The sequence below is a fragment of the Panthera pardus genome, unplaced genomic scaffold (genome assembly GCF_024362965.1).
Source record: "Panthera pardus isolate Hobbes unplaced genomic scaffold, ASM2436296v1 HiC_scaffold_7, whole genome shotgun sequence".
NCBI lineage: Eukaryota > Metazoa > Chordata > Mammalia > Carnivora > Felidae > Panthera > Panthera pardus.
This window is the reverse complement of record NW_026527002.1, coordinates 82427992-82444100: the sequence shown is the minus strand read 5'-3', so window position 1 is coordinate 82444100 and position 16109 is coordinate 82427992. Positions and strand designations below refer to the sequence as shown.

The window sequence follows — 16109 nt, the reverse complement described above, 5'->3', positions numbered from 1 at the left end:
CCATCACACATCCCAGACAGCTAGGCCGTGGGCACGCTCAGCTTTATTAGGTGGGCTGGCCACCCAGCTCAGGCCAGGGTGCTGGGTGCCAGACCCAGATACAGAATGGGCATGCCTGAGAGAGCAAGGAAGAGGGAGAAGCAGAGATGCAGCCCTAGGCTGTCAGCCAGGGCTCCAGCCAGTGTGCCCAGGAACAGCTTCCCCAGCAGCTCCAGAGTGGCCAGGAGGCTGTAGTGTGTGGCCTGCGAGGGTGGGGTGGGGTGGGGTGGGGTGGGGTGTGAGATCAAATGAGGGCTTGCTTGGATCCCAGCCCTGCAGCCCCTGGGCATCCCAGCCACACCGTCTTACCTGCAGGGCACTGGGTGCCAGCTGGCTGCAGTGCATCATCAGGGTGAATGTGGTGGTTGTAACCAGGCCCCCCAGGAAGTGTTGCAGACACAGGCTCAACAAGGCTGCCCCTGGGAGGGCCAAGATCAGTAGGGCCCGGGACTCTGGACTCCTCCCCTCCCGTGGCCTGCCCCTCACCTCTCAGGACGGTGCTGGGGCCCAGCCTGACCCCCGGGGTGTCCAGGTGGAAGAGCAGGGTGGTCTGGCAGGCCAGACCACCAAGACGGAAGCGAAGCACAGACCTCAGCAAAGGCAGTGGTTGCCTGGGGTGGGGAGATGGGGCAGGTCAGGGAGTGTGGGGCAAGGCAGGTGTGAGCAGGTGGGTGGGGCAAGCTGAGGAGGGCTCACCAGTGCCTGGCCAGCAGGGCCCCGCCCAGGGACGAGCCTACAATGGAGCAGACCACAGCGCCCACACCGTTCCACAGGCCCAGCTCTGGAGTAGAGATGCCGTGGTCCAGCAGGAAGAGCGGAAACAAGCTGCTGGCGCCCTGCTCACCTGTGGGGAGAACGCCAGCAGGGGGGCTGCCCACCTCTCTTCACTTGGGGCCTCAGTTGCCTTCCCCTAGCCAGGCCCCTGCCTTGCCCCTGTCCTGGGCCACGGGTGCCAGGAGACAGCTGGGACTGGGCATCAGCCGAGCGTAGGGTCAGCATGAAGCAGCATCTGAGACCCAAGGGGCTATGGCTGGAGCTCACAGAAGCCATGCAGCCAGAGCTGGAGGACCAGAGGCAAACCCCAGCTGCCGAGCCAGGCTGAGCTCCAGCCTACAGTTAGTACCCCAGAAGGCCACAAAACGGGTTCCAGGGCTCCTGGGGATCCACCTGCAGGCTCCCGTCCCTGCTGTTGCCTGACTCAAGGCCTCACTTACCCAGTTTGTAAGTGAGCACAAAGCCTGCTGTCCACAGAGTACCAGGCATGGCCAGCAATTCCTGCAGAAGGTGCAGGGTGCGGAGGGGTCGTTCTGAGGGCTGAGATACAGGCAACTGCTGCAGGGCTGGTGCAGCCCAGACCAGGGCAGCAGCCAACCAATAGATGGCAGCCAGGAGCAGAAAGAGCAGGGGCCAGGAGAGGGTGGGCACGAGGGCCAACAGGCCCCCTCCCGCCAGCACTGCCCCTAGCTTATAAGCGACCACCTGTACTGTGTTACCAGGCCCTAGCTCGGCTGGCTCCAAGAGTTGTACGGCCAGCGTGTCCAGGGCCACGTCCTGCACAGCCGCACCCAGGTTCAGCAGCAGAAGCAGCCCTGCCACGGTGACAGGCAGCCCAGCCCGGCCACCTTCTGCAGGAGGCAGGACTGCCAGCAGCCCACACACCAGGCCCAGAGCAGCCGTGCTGAGCATCAGCCAGACCCTCAGGGAGCCCCGCGTGTCCACCAGTGGGGCCCACACGAGTTTAAACAGCCACGGCAGGTACAGCACTTTGGCCAGTCCCACACGTGTCAGGGAGAGGCCACGCGCCCGCAGCAGCACGGGCAGCAGGCCGGACTGCAGCCCATAGGGCAAGCCTTGCACTAGGTAGAGCCCGGCCAGCGGCAGGAGCTTCCCATGCATGGCCAGGAGCGCGGGGAGCCCGAGGGCGAGTGCTGGGGGATCAGGGGCTGGGGCTGGGCCTGGAATCTGGTGGCCCGGGCTGGGTTCAAGGCCAGGTCAGGGCCCGGATCGGAATCAGAGGTACGGCTTGGAGTAGGGGCAGGCAAAGCGGTTCCGGGTGGGGCCCGCTCCGGTCAGGATGAAGTCAGGGATCATACGGCGTCATGGCTTTTGGGCTGGGCCAGTCAGGTCAGGGCTGTGCAGGCTGGCGTCAGGACCGGTACCCTCGGGTCCGGAGGCGGCGCGCCCTCCATAGACCGCTCTCTACGCAGCCGCGAGATGCGGCGGCCACAGAGCTTGAGAAGCGGGCCAGAGCGCCGGCCGCCCTCGGGCGCCCCCCGTGGCCACTCCGGGCGCGGCCGGGGAGCCTTGAGCACGCGCCGCGGGCAGCCTGGCTGATGTTGAGTCTGTGGCCCATCCCGGTCCTTCCCAAGGTTATCGGGTCCGGCTCCCAGACCCCCTGGACCCACACCCTAACTCTGCAGAAGTGCTTGCTTCCTTGGTGCCTCACCTGGAGCCTGGCTCTGCAGTGTCCACCGGGTCCTTCCGGCAGCCCCCACGGTCTACTACTGCTTACTTCCGCCGCTGGCACCCTCGCCTCCTTCTGGCTGTGCTTCCGATGCCTTCCTCTAGCCAGTGGCCACAGAGGACCATGAAAGGCAGGTTTGTGTGAAAGGTCTCAGCCGGAGGGACGCAGCCAGCTGCTCCCCGCGACGCCCTCTAGCGTCCAGTGACAAGGCCAGGAGAGGAGGGCAGGCAGGCCCAAGTCCCGCCTGACTCCAGCCGGCTCTGTGGAGGCAGGGGCCCCTCCAAGCGTTTCATGCCTTCTCTCCCCTGCCCACAGCTGCATCCCAGAGGGCTCCCAAGGCCCAGAGGAGGTAGCGGGTGTGGCCCAGGGTTAGGAACCACCTCCAGAGCAGACAGAGCTAGAGTGCTAGTACTGGCTCCTAACCCTTGACCCCGAGGCCAGCCCAACCCTGAGAGCAACAGCTGGTGCAGCCACCGAGTGGGTCTCCTGTCACTTCGACAAGTTTCCTCGTCTGTAAAAAGGGGACTGCCATCCCTCCGTAAGAAGACTGCAGTGACCCACAGAGTGCGCACACCGTAGACACTAGTCCTTGCTCCAGTGGCAAGGACAGAGGGCTGCACACCCGCCAGGGCCTGGGCCTCCCCAGGGTACCCCTTTGTCAGCATTTTACACACTCGTGTTTCCCGGCCCCTGCGCTTGGGCGCTTGGGCGCTTGGGCTTGGGAGGGGCCTCCACCCTCACTGGCCCCAGGACTGCATTTGCGCTAGGATATCACATCTCACACTTCAAATGCATACAAACAAAGCAAGAGTCGCTTGCTCATTCTTCCTCCCCTCCCCTCCCCTGCTTTCCAGCAGCCTCGGGTGGCAGCACCAGGCCATCTGCCCATTTAGGAGGAAGACCAAGACGTCCTCCCTTGAGTGCTGCCCACCCATCCAGCCAGCTCCAGCCTACAGTTCACTGCTGCCAGGAGAGGTGGACAGTATAGCAAGGGGAGCCAGGCCAGGGGACACAGCTTTCTGTGTCTTCCTTAGGCTACTGTTTCTGATGTGGCCACCCTGGGACTCAGTTCCCCTGTTTCTTTGTCCAGAGTCATCACCAACCCTAACAGAAAGGCCCAGTACCTTCCTTCACACCTCCTTCTCTTCCTAATTTTTATGTGAAGTTGGCCACTCTCTGCCTTGGGACCAGACACCAGAGTGGAAACGCAGCCCATGAGAGGCACTGCATCTGTTGTAAGGTCACCTCCTCCGGGAGCCCTCCTTGACCACTCCTCCTGAAGGCTGACAAATGTCGCCCGCCCACCCCCCAGCCCCGCCGCGCAGGCTCTCCAGGCCGGCACAGAACCCCAGCTCAGAAAGGAACTCCGGAGTGGATAAAGGCAGGGGAAGCTCATACAGGTACGCACACCTGAACTAGTCAGGCTGCTTCATAGCTTTATTGGGGGCCTGCAGAAAGGCAGGGGGCCCAGCCCCACAGGCAGCAGGAGCAAGTCCTGAGGGCTCCAGAGACCCCCAGGGCCCTGGGCATGGTAAGTCCAGGGTCGGCCCTGCCGGCCAAGCCTGGCCCCAAAGCGGGGAGGGGAATGGTTAGGAGTACTCTCGGGTGAACTTGGCGTGGAACTGGCTCAGCTTCTCCAGCAGAGGCCGCAGCTTCTCCAAAGGGGGCAGAATGGTCATCCTAAAAAGGGAGGGAGGTAAGCAAAGGTGTTGCGGGCGGCGGGGAGGAGCCGCGCGGGGCCGGGCCTCACCGGAAGTGGTAGGTGCCTTCCTTCTGCCCGAAGCCACTCCCGGGCACCACGCAGATGCCGGTCTCCTCCAGAAGGCGCAAGCAGAAGAACATGTCGGGCGCCAGGCCCAGCTCCTGAGGTCGGGCGGCGGGGAGGAATGGTCAGGGCTCGGCTCCCAGGCCCCGCCCTCCCCCGGGGGCCCCGCCCCGCCCCGCCCCGCCCCGCCCCGCCCCGCCCCGCCGGTCTAGGCCCCGGACCTGAGCGCGCTGCACGGCGCGCGGGGGCAGCTGCACGCTAGGGAAGGAGTACATGGCGCCCTGCACCGGGTTGCAGCGGATGCCGGGAGCCTCGTTGAAAACTTGCTCCGTGAGCTTGGCCTTCGCCGCCAGCTCGGCCAGCACCGCCTGCCTCTCCTGCGGCGGCGGAGGGCGGGCCGATCAGGCGGGGGCGGGCCGCGGTCGCGCAGCCCCCTCCGCGCCCCCGCCCCCCTGGGCCCTTTCCCGCTCACCGCCTGGAACTGCGCGAAGGAGGGCTCCGAGGGTGCGGGAGGGCTGACCACCAAGTCCAGCAGGAGTTGGCCCGGCACCGGCGGGCACAGCCGCACGCTCATCAGCTTCTGCATCTGGGACTGCACCGCGGGGTCCATGTTCACCACCTCCACGTAGCCGCCGCGGAACCCACACCTGCGGAAGAGGACAGATGTTCAGGCAGGGTCGGCGGGGGGGGGGGGGGGTGTGGGGGGGGGGCAGGCCGAGGATGGAGGCCGCGAGCCCTCGCCCGCCCGGCCTGCACGCACTCTCCCATGTAGCCTTTGGAGACCGAGTGGAAGGAGGCGAGCTCCTGCTGCGCCGCGTAGGGCGGCCCCATCTCCGTGAGCACCTTCTTGAACGAGTGGAACTGCGAGCCCTCCGCGTACACGTTGTCTTGGTACACCTGGGCGGGCGGACGGGCGTCACGGGGGGCAGCCGCTGCTGCCCTCCGACCGCAAGCCCCAGGCGAGCCCCTGCCAGCACCTCATCCGCCATCAGGAAGAGGCGCTCCTCAAAGGCGAAGCGAATCACGGCCTCGATGCACTCGCGGGCTTGCACCTGCCCTGGGGCGCGGGACATGCAGCAGGTCCGGGTCAGACTCGGGGCGCGGCGCTCAGCGGGGAGGGGGAGCAGGGAGAGAGGGCAGACTGACCGCGGCGGGGGAGGGGGTGGGGGGGAACGGGCGGCGCACCAGTGGGGTTGCCGGGGTTGATAACGCAGAGTGCGCGAGGGCAGCAATGATCCCGCGCCTGGGCCAGGGCGCGCCGCAGCTCGGCCACGTCGAGGGCCCACGCGCGCTCCTCGTCCAGGTAGTAATCCACCTGCACAGCGTTGAGCTCGGCCAGCGCGGCCGAGTAGAGCGGGTACTGAGGGATGGGGATGAGCACACCCGTGCGCGTGCGACCCTCTCCAGCCACCAGCAACTTCAGCACCGTCTGCAGGCCGGATGGGGAGGGGAAGGGAAGACAAGGTTGGTGAGGCCAGGGGCTGCACCTGTCCCCCGCCCCGCCTGGAACCGGTGCCAGGGTGCCAGGAGGAACAGAGTCCTGCCGGCCGCCCAGAAAGAGCCCCGGTGTCCTCCTGCCTCGGCCCTGGCCTACCACGATGGCGTCGCTGGCCCCGGTGGACAGGTAAATGTTACTGGGGTCCGCGGGAATGCCTCCGTCGCGCCGCTCGATGTACCTCGCTACATCCTCCCGGATCAGCTGGATGCCTGAGCTGATGCTGTAGGCCCCTGAGCCAGGAGGCGGGGCAGAGCGGGTGGGAAGAGAGGACACGTGAGGTCCCTTAGCAGCCCTCCCAAAGATCTCCGCCCCTTCCAAGCGGGTGGGCGGATCCACCCCTCCCTTGGGACAGCCTCCCTCCAGCTCCTGCTCCTCCCCGGGGCTTTGGCTGGTTGGGGCACTGGCACTTACCCAGGCTGTGTCCCCCGCACGCCTGCAAGATGCGCTCAGCCCTTCTCTTGGCATCCTCGGGGAAGTCCGGGCTGTTCAGGAGATCGGGGTGGACGCAGAGGGCCAGGACCTGGGAGGAGCGAATGCTGAGGCCCGAGCACGTGGGCCGAGGGGGGAGAGGCGCCGGGGCAATGGCGAGCCAGCCTCACCTGTCGCAGGAAGGTGATGGGCTTCTGCCCCATGGCCTGTGCATCCCCGATGTTGGCGCGAATGACCTCAGTGAAGGGCTTCTTTACCCCCTAAGAGGGAGGGGGCACAGGCAGTGAGAACGGAGCCTTTATTACTCTGGCAGGTCCTTGTCCTAGGTGACTCTGGGGAGGAATGGAGCCGACTCAGCTGCCCAGGTGGAGCCTGGAGGACAATGGTGGGGCCCAGAGCCATACCTGCCGCAGCTCCTGCTCCAGCTCAAGGGCACGCAGCACGATGGGACCTCGCACCGCATACTCCACCTTCCGAACACAGGGGTTCATGGTGTCCAGCGTCAGCACCTTCTCCTTCAGCCCGTTCATTGCAACCTGGCTGTGGTCACCCGCCCTCATGGCCATGACCCTACTCAGACCAGGCAGGAAGGTCAGGATGCGGCAGGATTCGGAAGTGGGGATAGCTGGGTCCGGGCTCAGTGGGCTGGGGCTGGGAAGAGGGAGCCTGGGTAGGGGGGCTCAAGGTAAAGGGCACCCTCTTCACTGCAGCCTGCTGGCCCCACTGAACGGGACAGAAAAGGCTGAAGAAGGAGCTGGGGCCACTGGGCCCCGCCCCACCAGTCTGGGCACAGTTCTGCCCCAGGGAGCCATAGGGAGTGCATGAGGAGGCAGGCGGGGCTTGGGGCGAGGCCCAGTGCCCGCCCAGTGGTGCGCAGCGTCCCCACGATGGGGGGAGCAGGAGACCTACATGGGGGGTAGGGACAGACAGAAGGTTCAAGAAGCTCTAAGGGACCCGGCCTGTGGGGGTGGGGGAGGTGCGCTGAGTGCCCTGAGGGGTTGGCAGGGCTGAGCAGGGCTAAGCCCCAAGGGGAGACGGAGCTGGGGCCTCTGGAGATTTACCCCAGCAGGGCTCTGCCAGGGCCGAGCCCTCTCAGGCCCCCCATCTTTGCTTGGGCTAGCAGGCCTGTCTCCCAGGCAACTGAGCCAGGCCTCTATAGAATCCTGGGGTTATCGGGGGAGGGGAGCAAAAGCTCAGACGCAGGGTTCCATCCGGCCCCTCCCGGGCTGGCAACCATGGCCCATAGGCTGCAAGAGCCCTGTGGTTGGACCTTGGTCCCAGATCAGCAACTGGTAGAGGCCAGAGTCTCCGGGCTGAAGTGTTGGAGGTGGGGGCAGGGCAGCTCTGGGCCTTTGGAGGGCCCTTGGACACCTGGGACACCCAGGACACCTCCACTGCTCTTGGTTGCTGTCCTGCCCTTTCACCAGGCCCCAGCCTAGAGCTGCCCTTGGGTATCCACACCACAGGCCAGGTGACCTCAGTTCCCCTTCCCTGGAGCTCCTGATTGGTAGAGACAAGGGGAAGCAAACAGTGATAGGCCCTCCGAGCCCCACCTTCCCAGGCCCTGAAGGGAGCTGATAGGCCATGCCCAGGGGTGGCTACCCCAACTGCTGACATCTGACAAGGTCAAGGCACCAGCCCTCTGACAGGGGCTGTGGGCAGCCGGTCAGGCCCGGGCTCCTCGGCTCCCGCTGGCTGGAAAGGGAAGAACAGGATCCCCAAGCAGCCAGCCAGTGTCTCACCTCGCACCCCTCGGCTCGGCTCTGTGCTACCTCGGGCCCCCAGCGCACAGGCCTGCCCCTCCAGGACCCAGCAGCCCCAGGCGGAGCCGGCCCCCTCCCGCCTCTGGCAGGAAGGCCCAAGTGGCAGCTGTTAGCAGGTGGGCCTTGGCAGCTGCACCGCCCCACACACTAAATTTACCCAGCAGCCTACCCACTGGCCCGCCCCAGCCCTGCCGAGGACACCCCTCCAACCACTGATGCTCAGGAAAGGGAGGGCCCTGCAGACACAAGGCTGACTGGGTCAATATCCACTGGGGAGGAGAAGGTGACCTCAGCCCATTTCACCCAGCACTGGTGGCCATGCAAAGCTGCCCACCACGGACAAATGAGCTGGAAGTGCCCTCAGCCCTCCCACTCGAGGCCCCTAAAGGGCCCCTGTCACCCTGACACATCGTGCCCAGCCAGCTCAGAATCTGGGCGGCCAACCACTGGCCCCCTTTGCCAGCCCAGGCAGAGGCTGGCGGCCAGGTCCCGGGATCAGGGCTACAGGCCAGGAACAGGGGACTCATCCCCCAGGGAGGTTTCTGACTCTGGCCTTGTACTGATTCTCCCCTCTGGTTATGGCTCGAGTCTTGTGGAAACCGCACCCCCCCCCCCCCGCCCCCGCCCTTCCGAGCCAGGATCCCTGCCCCTCTGGCATGGATACCCCCAGCTGTGACCCGCACCCCGCCCCCCTGCCCCCTGCCAAGGAATCTCCTTCCAGAGCTCCCTGCTCTTCTCAGGGAAGTGAAGAGTTACAGAGGAGCCTCCAGGAGGCTGGGAGGCAGGGAGGAGGGTGCAGCATAGGCCAGGCTCCTCGCCCAGTGGCCGTGGGCCTCACCCCTACGCAGGGCCAGGCAGCCACAAGCACCTACAAGCCCTGAACAGGGACAGGCACACCCAGGAACAGCAACACGGCAGCTCCCCACCCTCGGGACAGCGGCCCAGCTGACACACACGACAAGGCAGGTGGCAAAACAGCCCTTTATCGAGTCACAGGATGAAACTAGGTCACTGCAGCCAGGAGCCCCCAGGATGGCTTCTGCCACAGGCTCATCCCTGAGCGAAGACGCTGGCATCCTAGATGCGGGAAACAGGGAAGGCCCTGCACCGGCCGCCCCTGAATAGCAGCACCGGGCACACACTGGGGTCTCCGGAGCGGGGTCCCGAGGCAGCCTCTGGCTGGGCCTGGCAACGGGACCCTCACCACTCTCCGTGTCAGCCCCTCACATGAGCAGGCAGCACGGCCTCTTCCCCGTGGGGGCCTCCTCCGAGGGTGCCGTGAGCTTAAGCAGGGGCGGATCTCCGCCAGCCCTGGAGCTGCGCTCGGGCTGGGGGGTCTCGGCGTCCACATGCAGGCCGGACTCCGGGACCTCGGGCCCCTCGGGTGGGGGCCGTTGCAGCTTGGCAGCAGCTCGCTGGCGCTTCAGCTCCGCCAGGGTGTGGTGGGCCTTGGCCCGGGCCAGGGCGTCAGGCGCTGTGCCGTCCAGGGGGCTCAGCTGGTAGGAGACACTCCGGTCCAGCCGCTTGGAGTACAGGTGTCGCCCTGGGGTGCCTCCAACTTGGCCGTTGTGTGGCCTGGCCAACTCGGGGTCCTCCTCCTGTTGGGGAAGCGTAGGCCCAGAGGCCATCAGGAAGGCCTTCTCTGGCCTCCCTTGGCCTTGGGCCCCAGCATGCACGGTGGTCAGGGGGCAGAAATGAGAGTGGGGGCAGGAGCCCCCCCTCTGGCACGCTAGCCCAGTTTATGGGCACAGGGACACTGCTCCCACCGGCTAGGGAGTCACCAATGTCACCACCCAGAGAGGGCAGGGCCTAGGCCCCCAGCCAGCATGCCGGACGTGGACGGCGCAGGGCTCACCTCGCTGGACGTGGGTCGCAGCTCTGCATCCGTCTGGCCGTCTTCGTCCTCCTCGGGTGGTTCTGGGCTGGTGGGCGGTGGCTGTTGCCACACGATGGCCTCCTGGGCATGCTCCCTGCGGTACAGGCTGGTGCGCTGGGTCAGGCTCACCCTCCTCACCACCTTTCTGGGGGAGGGTCGGGGGAAAGGCTGTCACTTGCCCCGCAGACTGCCCAGAGCTCCAGCTGGCGCCTGAGCGCCGCCGGCGGGGGCGGGGGGTGGGGGGGGGGGCGGCGGCGGGAGGGGGGTCTGCCAGCGGAGGGTAGGACACCGGGGTCGACCGCGCGCTCACCCCCGGCTGCCCGCGCTGGAGGTGCGGCGGCGCAGCAGAGAGCGCTGGCGGCCCTGGGCGCGCAGGAGCGCATCGTGCTTGTGCTTCAGCTCCAGCAGCTTGGTCCGCACCTCCTCGTCCCCGCACACGTCTGGGGAGAAGTGGGTGGTCACCGGTGCCCGCTCACCCCCCCTCTACAACCGGCAGAGGCGGCCCCAGCTTACCAAGAGGTGTCTCGTCCGTCAGAGACCTCCCGTTCAGGTCGGCCCCGTGTGCCACGAGCAGCTCCACCAGGTGCACCTGAGGGGCCAGCGAGGCCGGGCTGCTGAAGGCCTCAGAGGCAGCAGCCACCGGCCCGGGCCCGGCTGCCCCCGCCCCCGGCGCTCACCTGGCCCCAGTAGGCAGCCGCGTGCAGCGGCTCCCAGCCGTCCCGGTCCTTGGCGCTCAGGCTGGCTCGGTGTTGAAGCAGCAGGGTGGCCGCCTCACTGAACCCGTTGGCAGCAGCGATGTGGAGCTGCAGGCACACCGCCCGGCCCTGAGTCCCCGGCACGCCCCTCCAGCAGCGACCTCCCGACCTGCAACCCACGTGGCCCCTTCGTCACCAGCGTGGCCCCGTGGTCCCGGGGGGCGTCGATGTCGGCCCCTGCCTGCAGCAGGCTTCGGATGTCGTCCAGCATGTGCAGCTCCGGCAAGGCCCGGGCTTCCTCGATGCCATCCTGGGTAATGCCTGCAAGGCAGCGGGGCTCAGAGCCGGCACCCGGGCACCCGGGCAGGCAGGTGGGGCCGGACTCACCGCGGTCGGCCATGGCTGTCTCAAGGCAGTCCAGCGTCCGCTCATCCTCACACAGGTCGTAAGGCATGTTCCCGTCAGTGTTGACGGCCAGCAGGTCAGCACCACTGCAAGCAGAATGGACAGGGGCTTTGGCCACAGAACGCTTCTCCCCCACGGAGGCCTCCGGTCCACCCTCTGCAGAGGCCCTCGGCCTAGGGCCGCTCTCCTGGACAGTGTGGGTTGAATGCGGAGGAGGCCCAGGCCCCCGGTGCCCCTGGGACCATCTGGCTGTGGACCTCAGCCCTGGATCCTGTACTCACGCCAGGCAGGCCACCCCCCAGTCTCCACCCACGTCTGAGCTCCAGGTTCCTGACACCCATCTGTCCCTGTCAACCTACACGACGGGCCCACGTACCAGGGGGCACTGCTGGGACTCTAGAAGCCTTGGGGAGCAAAAGACAGAGGGAGGAGAGCCCAGATGACAGAAGACAGCTGCAGAGAACGGGGCTCAGGCAGGAACATGGCCCCAGGGAAAGACAGGGAGCTGAAGGGAGCCCAGAACACAAAAGCGGGTGCTCACTGTGGAGAGGAGCAGGGAGGGGGTAGGGGCTGTCTGTGCACAGCCATCCCTCCTACTCTGTGGCATCTGTGTGTGGAGGGGAGAGACTGCCACCCGCCCACATACCCACCATCAGCACCTGGACCACTCCGAGGACAGCCTGGGCCCCTGACCGTCTGTTCTACTACAGGGGTCCCTATGGGGGGATTCCTGGATGCCCCTTTCTGTTCACCAAGGCCTGTGTCCGAAGCAGCTCTGCCCTGCTCCGCCCTCCTTGTCAAAGGCCCCACCTCCGTCTTCACCACTGCCACCCCCATCATTCTGCCCAGAGTGGCAGTTCTCTGGGCAGACCCCAGGGAGGACCGGAGCTAGAGGTCAAGGCCTGCCCTCAAGGAGTTCCCAAACCCCTAAGAGTGCTCGGCAGGAGGATGTGCCCAGGCCGACAGCCTGCCGGGCAGACAACCACACTGCCCTGGGCACACGCTTGTCCCCTTGGCATCGGTGTCTGCAGCCTCTGCCCAGGCCCTGATCTCCACCAGCATGAAGTCAGGGTAAGCAAGGGTGAGAGGGAACACAAGAGGCCAAGGGCCAAGTGTGCTTCCTGTGGAGGGGACAACAGGCTCGTGTCTCAGGAAGAACTACTATCTGCGAGGAAGGCCCTGCCCCCTGGCCTGGCTGCAGCCCCTCCCCAGCTCTGGCCACACCAGCGGGGCCCTACCGGGCAATGAGCAGCTCCACCAGGTGCAGGTGGCCACAGGTGGCCGCGGCGTGCAGGGGTGTCCAGCTTTCGCTGTCACGGGCGTTGACCTCAGCCCCGGCGTCCAGCAGCTGCCGTACCACGTCCCGGAAGTCATCGATGCAGCTCTACGAACCACACAGCCTGAGGCCAGCGCCCCGGCCAGCGCCCCCTCCTCTCCCTCCCCACCCTCGGCGTGGCTGACCTGGTGCAGCGCCGTCAGGCCATCCTCGTTGGCCAGGTCAGGGCTGACCCCGCTCTCGAGGAACTGGCGGACTGTGAGAAGGGGGCGGGAAGCGTGGTCAGGACGCAGGGCTAGGGGTCCTGCCAGGCCAACACTGTTCAGCCCGGGCGCCAGGTACCTGGGCGGACTGCAGTGCCGCAGCCGGGAGCAGAGAGTGGTGAGGAAGACAGAGGTGTGGGTGGCAAGAGGGACACCCGAGTCCAGGCTGAGGGCTCAAGAGTTGGGGCTCTGAGTATCTGTCGGCCCCAGGTGGGCATACACAGCAGCCCTCTGCCCCCAGCACCTAGCAGGACCCACCCCTCCTGAATCAGGGAACTCCCAGCCCTCAGGCTCCCGTGTGAGCACAGGCCCCCTGCCCAGCTGCAGCCTGCAGTGTGGGCCCCAGGCATCCAGGCCCACCCCCTCCAAGGTCTCCCTCAGTAGAGCTGATCCCTGTCCTCACTCTTCAGTGGTCCCATCTGGGGCCTAGCCTGTCACCAAGGTCATCCCAGACCTCCTTACTGGCCTGGCCTTCCCAGATATGCTCCATGGGCAGCAGGGTGATGCACCCCACTTCCCACAGTTCCCTGAGCCTGGGCCAGCGGCACACCCACCACGCCCTCCTCTACCGCCCCTGCCTTGAGGCACTGCCCGCCTCTCCTTGCCCTCTGCACCCCAGCCTCTGCCCTGGAGGACGGCAGGACGAGCCTTCAGGAGCCCGTCAGGGACAGCAGAGGGGCCATGAGCACACAGGGTGCAGGGGAGGAACGAGGAGCCTGTCACTGGCCAGGGCGGTCCTGATGGGGAGGAAGAAGTCAAAGATGGACAGAGGCAGGTGTCGAGAGGGCTGGCCTGCGGGGACCCCCAGCCCCGCACTCTAACCTGCTGAGGTGGGCGTGGCCGCCCTCCTTTACACAGGTGGAGACAGGGCCCAAGCAGGTGGTGGCCAGGCCTCTCCTGGTCATCGCCCAGCACCCTGGCCAGAGGCACTGAAGAGGATGGGCCACTCCCAGCCCACCTGAGCCAAGCCCCGGGCACTGCCCCGAGCTCCTGTGGGCTCCCCGATGCCCCTGCCCAATCCCATCAGCCTCACCCCTGCAGCAGCACCCCAGTGTGCTGCGCCATCACTGGTGAGCCTCAAGTGGCCGACCACTGAGAGCAAGCGCCCGAGGACACCAGGCCAGCCCCGGGGCCTCCGCAGGACAGCACCGTGCCCTCCGCAGATCTCTCCAGGACCGAGGTGGAGGACAGGGTCTTCCCTTGGGCTCAGCCATGCTCACCTTCCTCCAGGTCATTTCGGGCAGCAGCCTCCAGGAGGGCAACGCTGGGAGGGAAAAGGACCCGCTTCTGTGGCCGGCCGCTGGCTGCCTCCTTCCATGGCCGCGGCCGCTCCTGGCGGCCCTTCTTGCCCTGGGCCTCCTTCTCAGCCTGGGCCCACATCTTCACCTGCTGGGCACGCCGCTTCTGGGCGTGCTTCAGCCGCTCCTGTGTGCTCATCCTGCCCACCATGGGCATCTCTGCCAGCAGCTCCAGGTGCTCGGCCATGGCGGGGGCCGCCTGCCCGGGGGACTGCTCGGGGCACCAGGTGGGGGAGCACCGGGGCCAGACTGGGCCTGAGGGGTGGGGCAGCTGGCTGGACTGGCACCCTTGGGGGCATCCCCTCCCCAAGGCTCAGTGGTGCCCTCCGCCCCTGGCAAGGCTGGGTCACGAGGCCCCACGCCGTGACCAGGCCCGGGCAGAAAGGGCAGGGTGGGAGGGCACCTTCTCCCTGCCTCTCAAGAGCCCCGGCACCTCAGCTACTCAACGGGCAGGGCCTCACCTCCCTCTTGGGGTCAGGGTGCACAGCCTGTGGGAAGCAGCCCACGACCTGGCCAGCCTCGGTCCAGGGTCTGAAGCTAATTACCTAGATAAGAGAGGTGCAGCGTCCTGGCACTTGGATGAGGGTAAAGCGGGGGCAGGGCAATGGGCAGAGGCCCCTGGGAGTTCCAGAAGCCCCCTCACCTTCCAGGCCTTAGGATCCTGGGTGGGGCCTGGGAGCAGCCATAGCCTGGCCTCCCCTCCCCTCTCCCTCACTCTTCCAGGGTCAGTACGTTAGTGCTAACAGGGGGGTGTGGCCAGAAGGCAGGCCCCGCAGCCACAGAGAAACCGGGGCAGGGCGTGCCCTCAGAGTCCTGGGGTCTCGGCCCCCAGTGCCCAGGAGTGAGACTGTGTGAGCAGCCAGGGTACCAAGGGCACGGCAGTCCTGGCGACTATGTCTTCAGGAGGGCCTCCTTTTGGAAGAGCAGTTGATCAGGCTGCAGACAGCAGGTGGCATCCACCAGCCTGTGGAGGAGGAACAGGAAACAAACACATCAAGGCTGGCTCCAGGTGGGGCAGGCCAGCAGGGAAGAACACTAGCCCTGCCCTGTCCCAGCCAGCGCCATGGGACACATGGGACAACATTCCTGGCAGGGGGTGAGGGGGCTCGCTCAGAGTTCCCAGAAAGGGCAGTGCAGCTGAGAGCAGAGAGCAAGGACCGCTGTGCTGACAGCCACAACGGAGCCTTCCCCGCGAGGCTGCCCCTCCAGGGAGTTGTTCTCCACAAGTTTCTCAAGGCCCCAGGCTCTGACCCTGGTCCCCACGGCCACACTGACCTATCTGCCCCAGGCTTGACTGCACAAAGTCACCGTCTCCTTGGGCTCTCCTGGAAGTGCTCCGAGGGCTGTGCCAGCTACAAACCAGGGCGAGCGCCCGTCTTCTGCGAGATTATCCTTCCCTCCTGGCCACTCACAGCCCCTCCCTTCATGCTCCCCCCACCCCCAGGAAGCAGGCCACCCCACACACACTTGGCCACAAGGTGTGACTGTCACCTCTCTGGGCCTTCCAGGGAAGCTGACCTGAACAGCCCACCCCAAGGGACCATCAGCAAGGAGCAAGGCAGGGGAGGGGGCCCGCAGAGGATGTGACGATGCCCCACCCACAAGGAAGGTGGCCCACCTACAGGCCCCACAGGGCGGCAGGGGCCAGGTTTACTTCTCAAAGGCGAGGACAGGCGCCAGTCCCAGAGCCACCACCCAACTGCCACGTTTAGCAAGATTTAGAAGGCATCATCCACCCCATCACTCTACAGACAAAAAGATTCTGATGCCCGTGTCCTACAGAAAACCAAGAGCAATCAGCTGTGCAAACCGAATACATGTCTTCTGGTTTATTCATTTTAAAGGCCATCCATGAGAATTCATCACGGAGCAGGATCTGGAGAGCACCCCCTCCCCCCAACTAAGCCACAACAGGAAGAACCCCGCAGCTAACATGGGTCCTCAGCCCCCAACTCTGGTGGCCCCAGCCTCCTGAAGCCCCGGTGTGCTGTGGGCCCCTCTAGCGGCACTCCTGGCTGTTAGATGCCCGAGGGCAGTCTCCATGTTCCCTTGGGAGGGCCTCGGGCTGACGACTGTCTCCTCTAGAGCCCCGGTGACCCTAAGGTGACCCGGGGAGTCCCAGGACAACACTGCAGTGGATGCGGATGCCAGGACAGTCTCCCTCAAGGAGTGACAGTGCCCAGTGCCTGGCCCCTCCAGGCTCAGCCCTAAGCTTTCTGGCCCCCAGTCCCCTCCCAGCCACAGTCCAGGAACAGCTGCCACAAGTAGAAGCGTTGACCCTTAGCTGAGCCACCGAGGCCAGGATGGCTTAGTGGAGTCCCACCGAATGGCCACGACG

The 16109-nt window shown here is 66.1% G+C and overlaps 3 protein-coding genes across 5 annotated transcripts in view; all 3 read right to left on the bottom strand.

Annotated features, from left to right (window-relative positions):
• Nucleotides 1-25: 25 nt before the first annotated feature.
• On the bottom strand, nucleotides 26-2326 carry MFSD3 (major facilitator superfamily domain containing 3). The gene is made up of 5 exons (XM_019435104.2): nucleotides 1254-2326; nucleotides 736-883; nucleotides 526-650; nucleotides 349-458; nucleotides 26-242 (listed from the first exon to the last, which is right to left on the bottom strand). The coding sequence occupies exons 1-5, from the start codon at nucleotides 1933-1935 to the stop codon at nucleotides 69-71; spliced, it is 1239 nt and encodes a 412-aa protein (XP_019290649.1). The 5' UTR covers nucleotides 1936-2326; the 3' UTR covers nucleotides 26-68.
• Nucleotides 2327-3922: 1596 nt separating this feature from the next.
• Nucleotides 3923-8535, bottom strand: GPT (glutamic--pyruvic transaminase). Its single transcript, XM_053896339.1, has 11 exons — nucleotides 6600-8535; nucleotides 6366-6455; nucleotides 6178-6286; nucleotides 5863-5996; nucleotides 5454-5697; nucleotides 5246-5325; nucleotides 5029-5165; nucleotides 4741-4915; nucleotides 4495-4645; nucleotides 4254-4371; nucleotides 3923-4183 (listed from the first exon to the last, which is right to left on the bottom strand). The coding sequence occupies exons 1-11, from the start codon at nucleotides 6759-6761 to the stop codon at nucleotides 4093-4095; spliced, it is 1491 nt and encodes a 496-aa protein (XP_053752314.1). The 5' UTR covers nucleotides 6762-8535; the 3' UTR covers nucleotides 3923-4092.
• Nucleotides 8536-8925: 390 nt separating this feature from the next.
• PPP1R16A (protein phosphatase 1 regulatory subunit 16A) overlaps nucleotides 8926-16109 on the bottom strand; it is a 41773-nt gene continuing 34589 nt past the window's right edge. For all 3 annotated transcript variants that reach the window (XM_019435200.2, XM_019435199.2, XM_019435201.2), the window contains 10 exons: nucleotides 13694-14735; nucleotides 12396-12466; nucleotides 12173-12318; nucleotides 10917-11020; nucleotides 10726-10850; nucleotides 10512-10637; nucleotides 10348-10423; nucleotides 10145-10274; nucleotides 9814-9979; nucleotides 8926-9556 (listed from right to left, as the gene is read on the bottom strand). In XM_019435200.2, coding sequence (XP_019290745.1) covers nucleotides 9182-9556; nucleotides 9814-9979; nucleotides 10145-10274; nucleotides 10348-10423; nucleotides 10512-10637; nucleotides 10726-10850; nucleotides 10917-11020; nucleotides 12173-12318; nucleotides 12396-12466; nucleotides 13694-13958 — 1584 coding nt within the window. In that variant the 5' untranslated portion in view covers nucleotides 13959-14735 and the 3' untranslated portion in view covers nucleotides 8926-9181. The remainder of the gene's footprint in view (nucleotides 9557-9813; nucleotides 9980-10144; nucleotides 10275-10347; nucleotides 10424-10511; nucleotides 10638-10725; nucleotides 10851-10916; nucleotides 11021-12172; nucleotides 12319-12395; nucleotides 12467-13693; nucleotides 14736-16109) is intronic.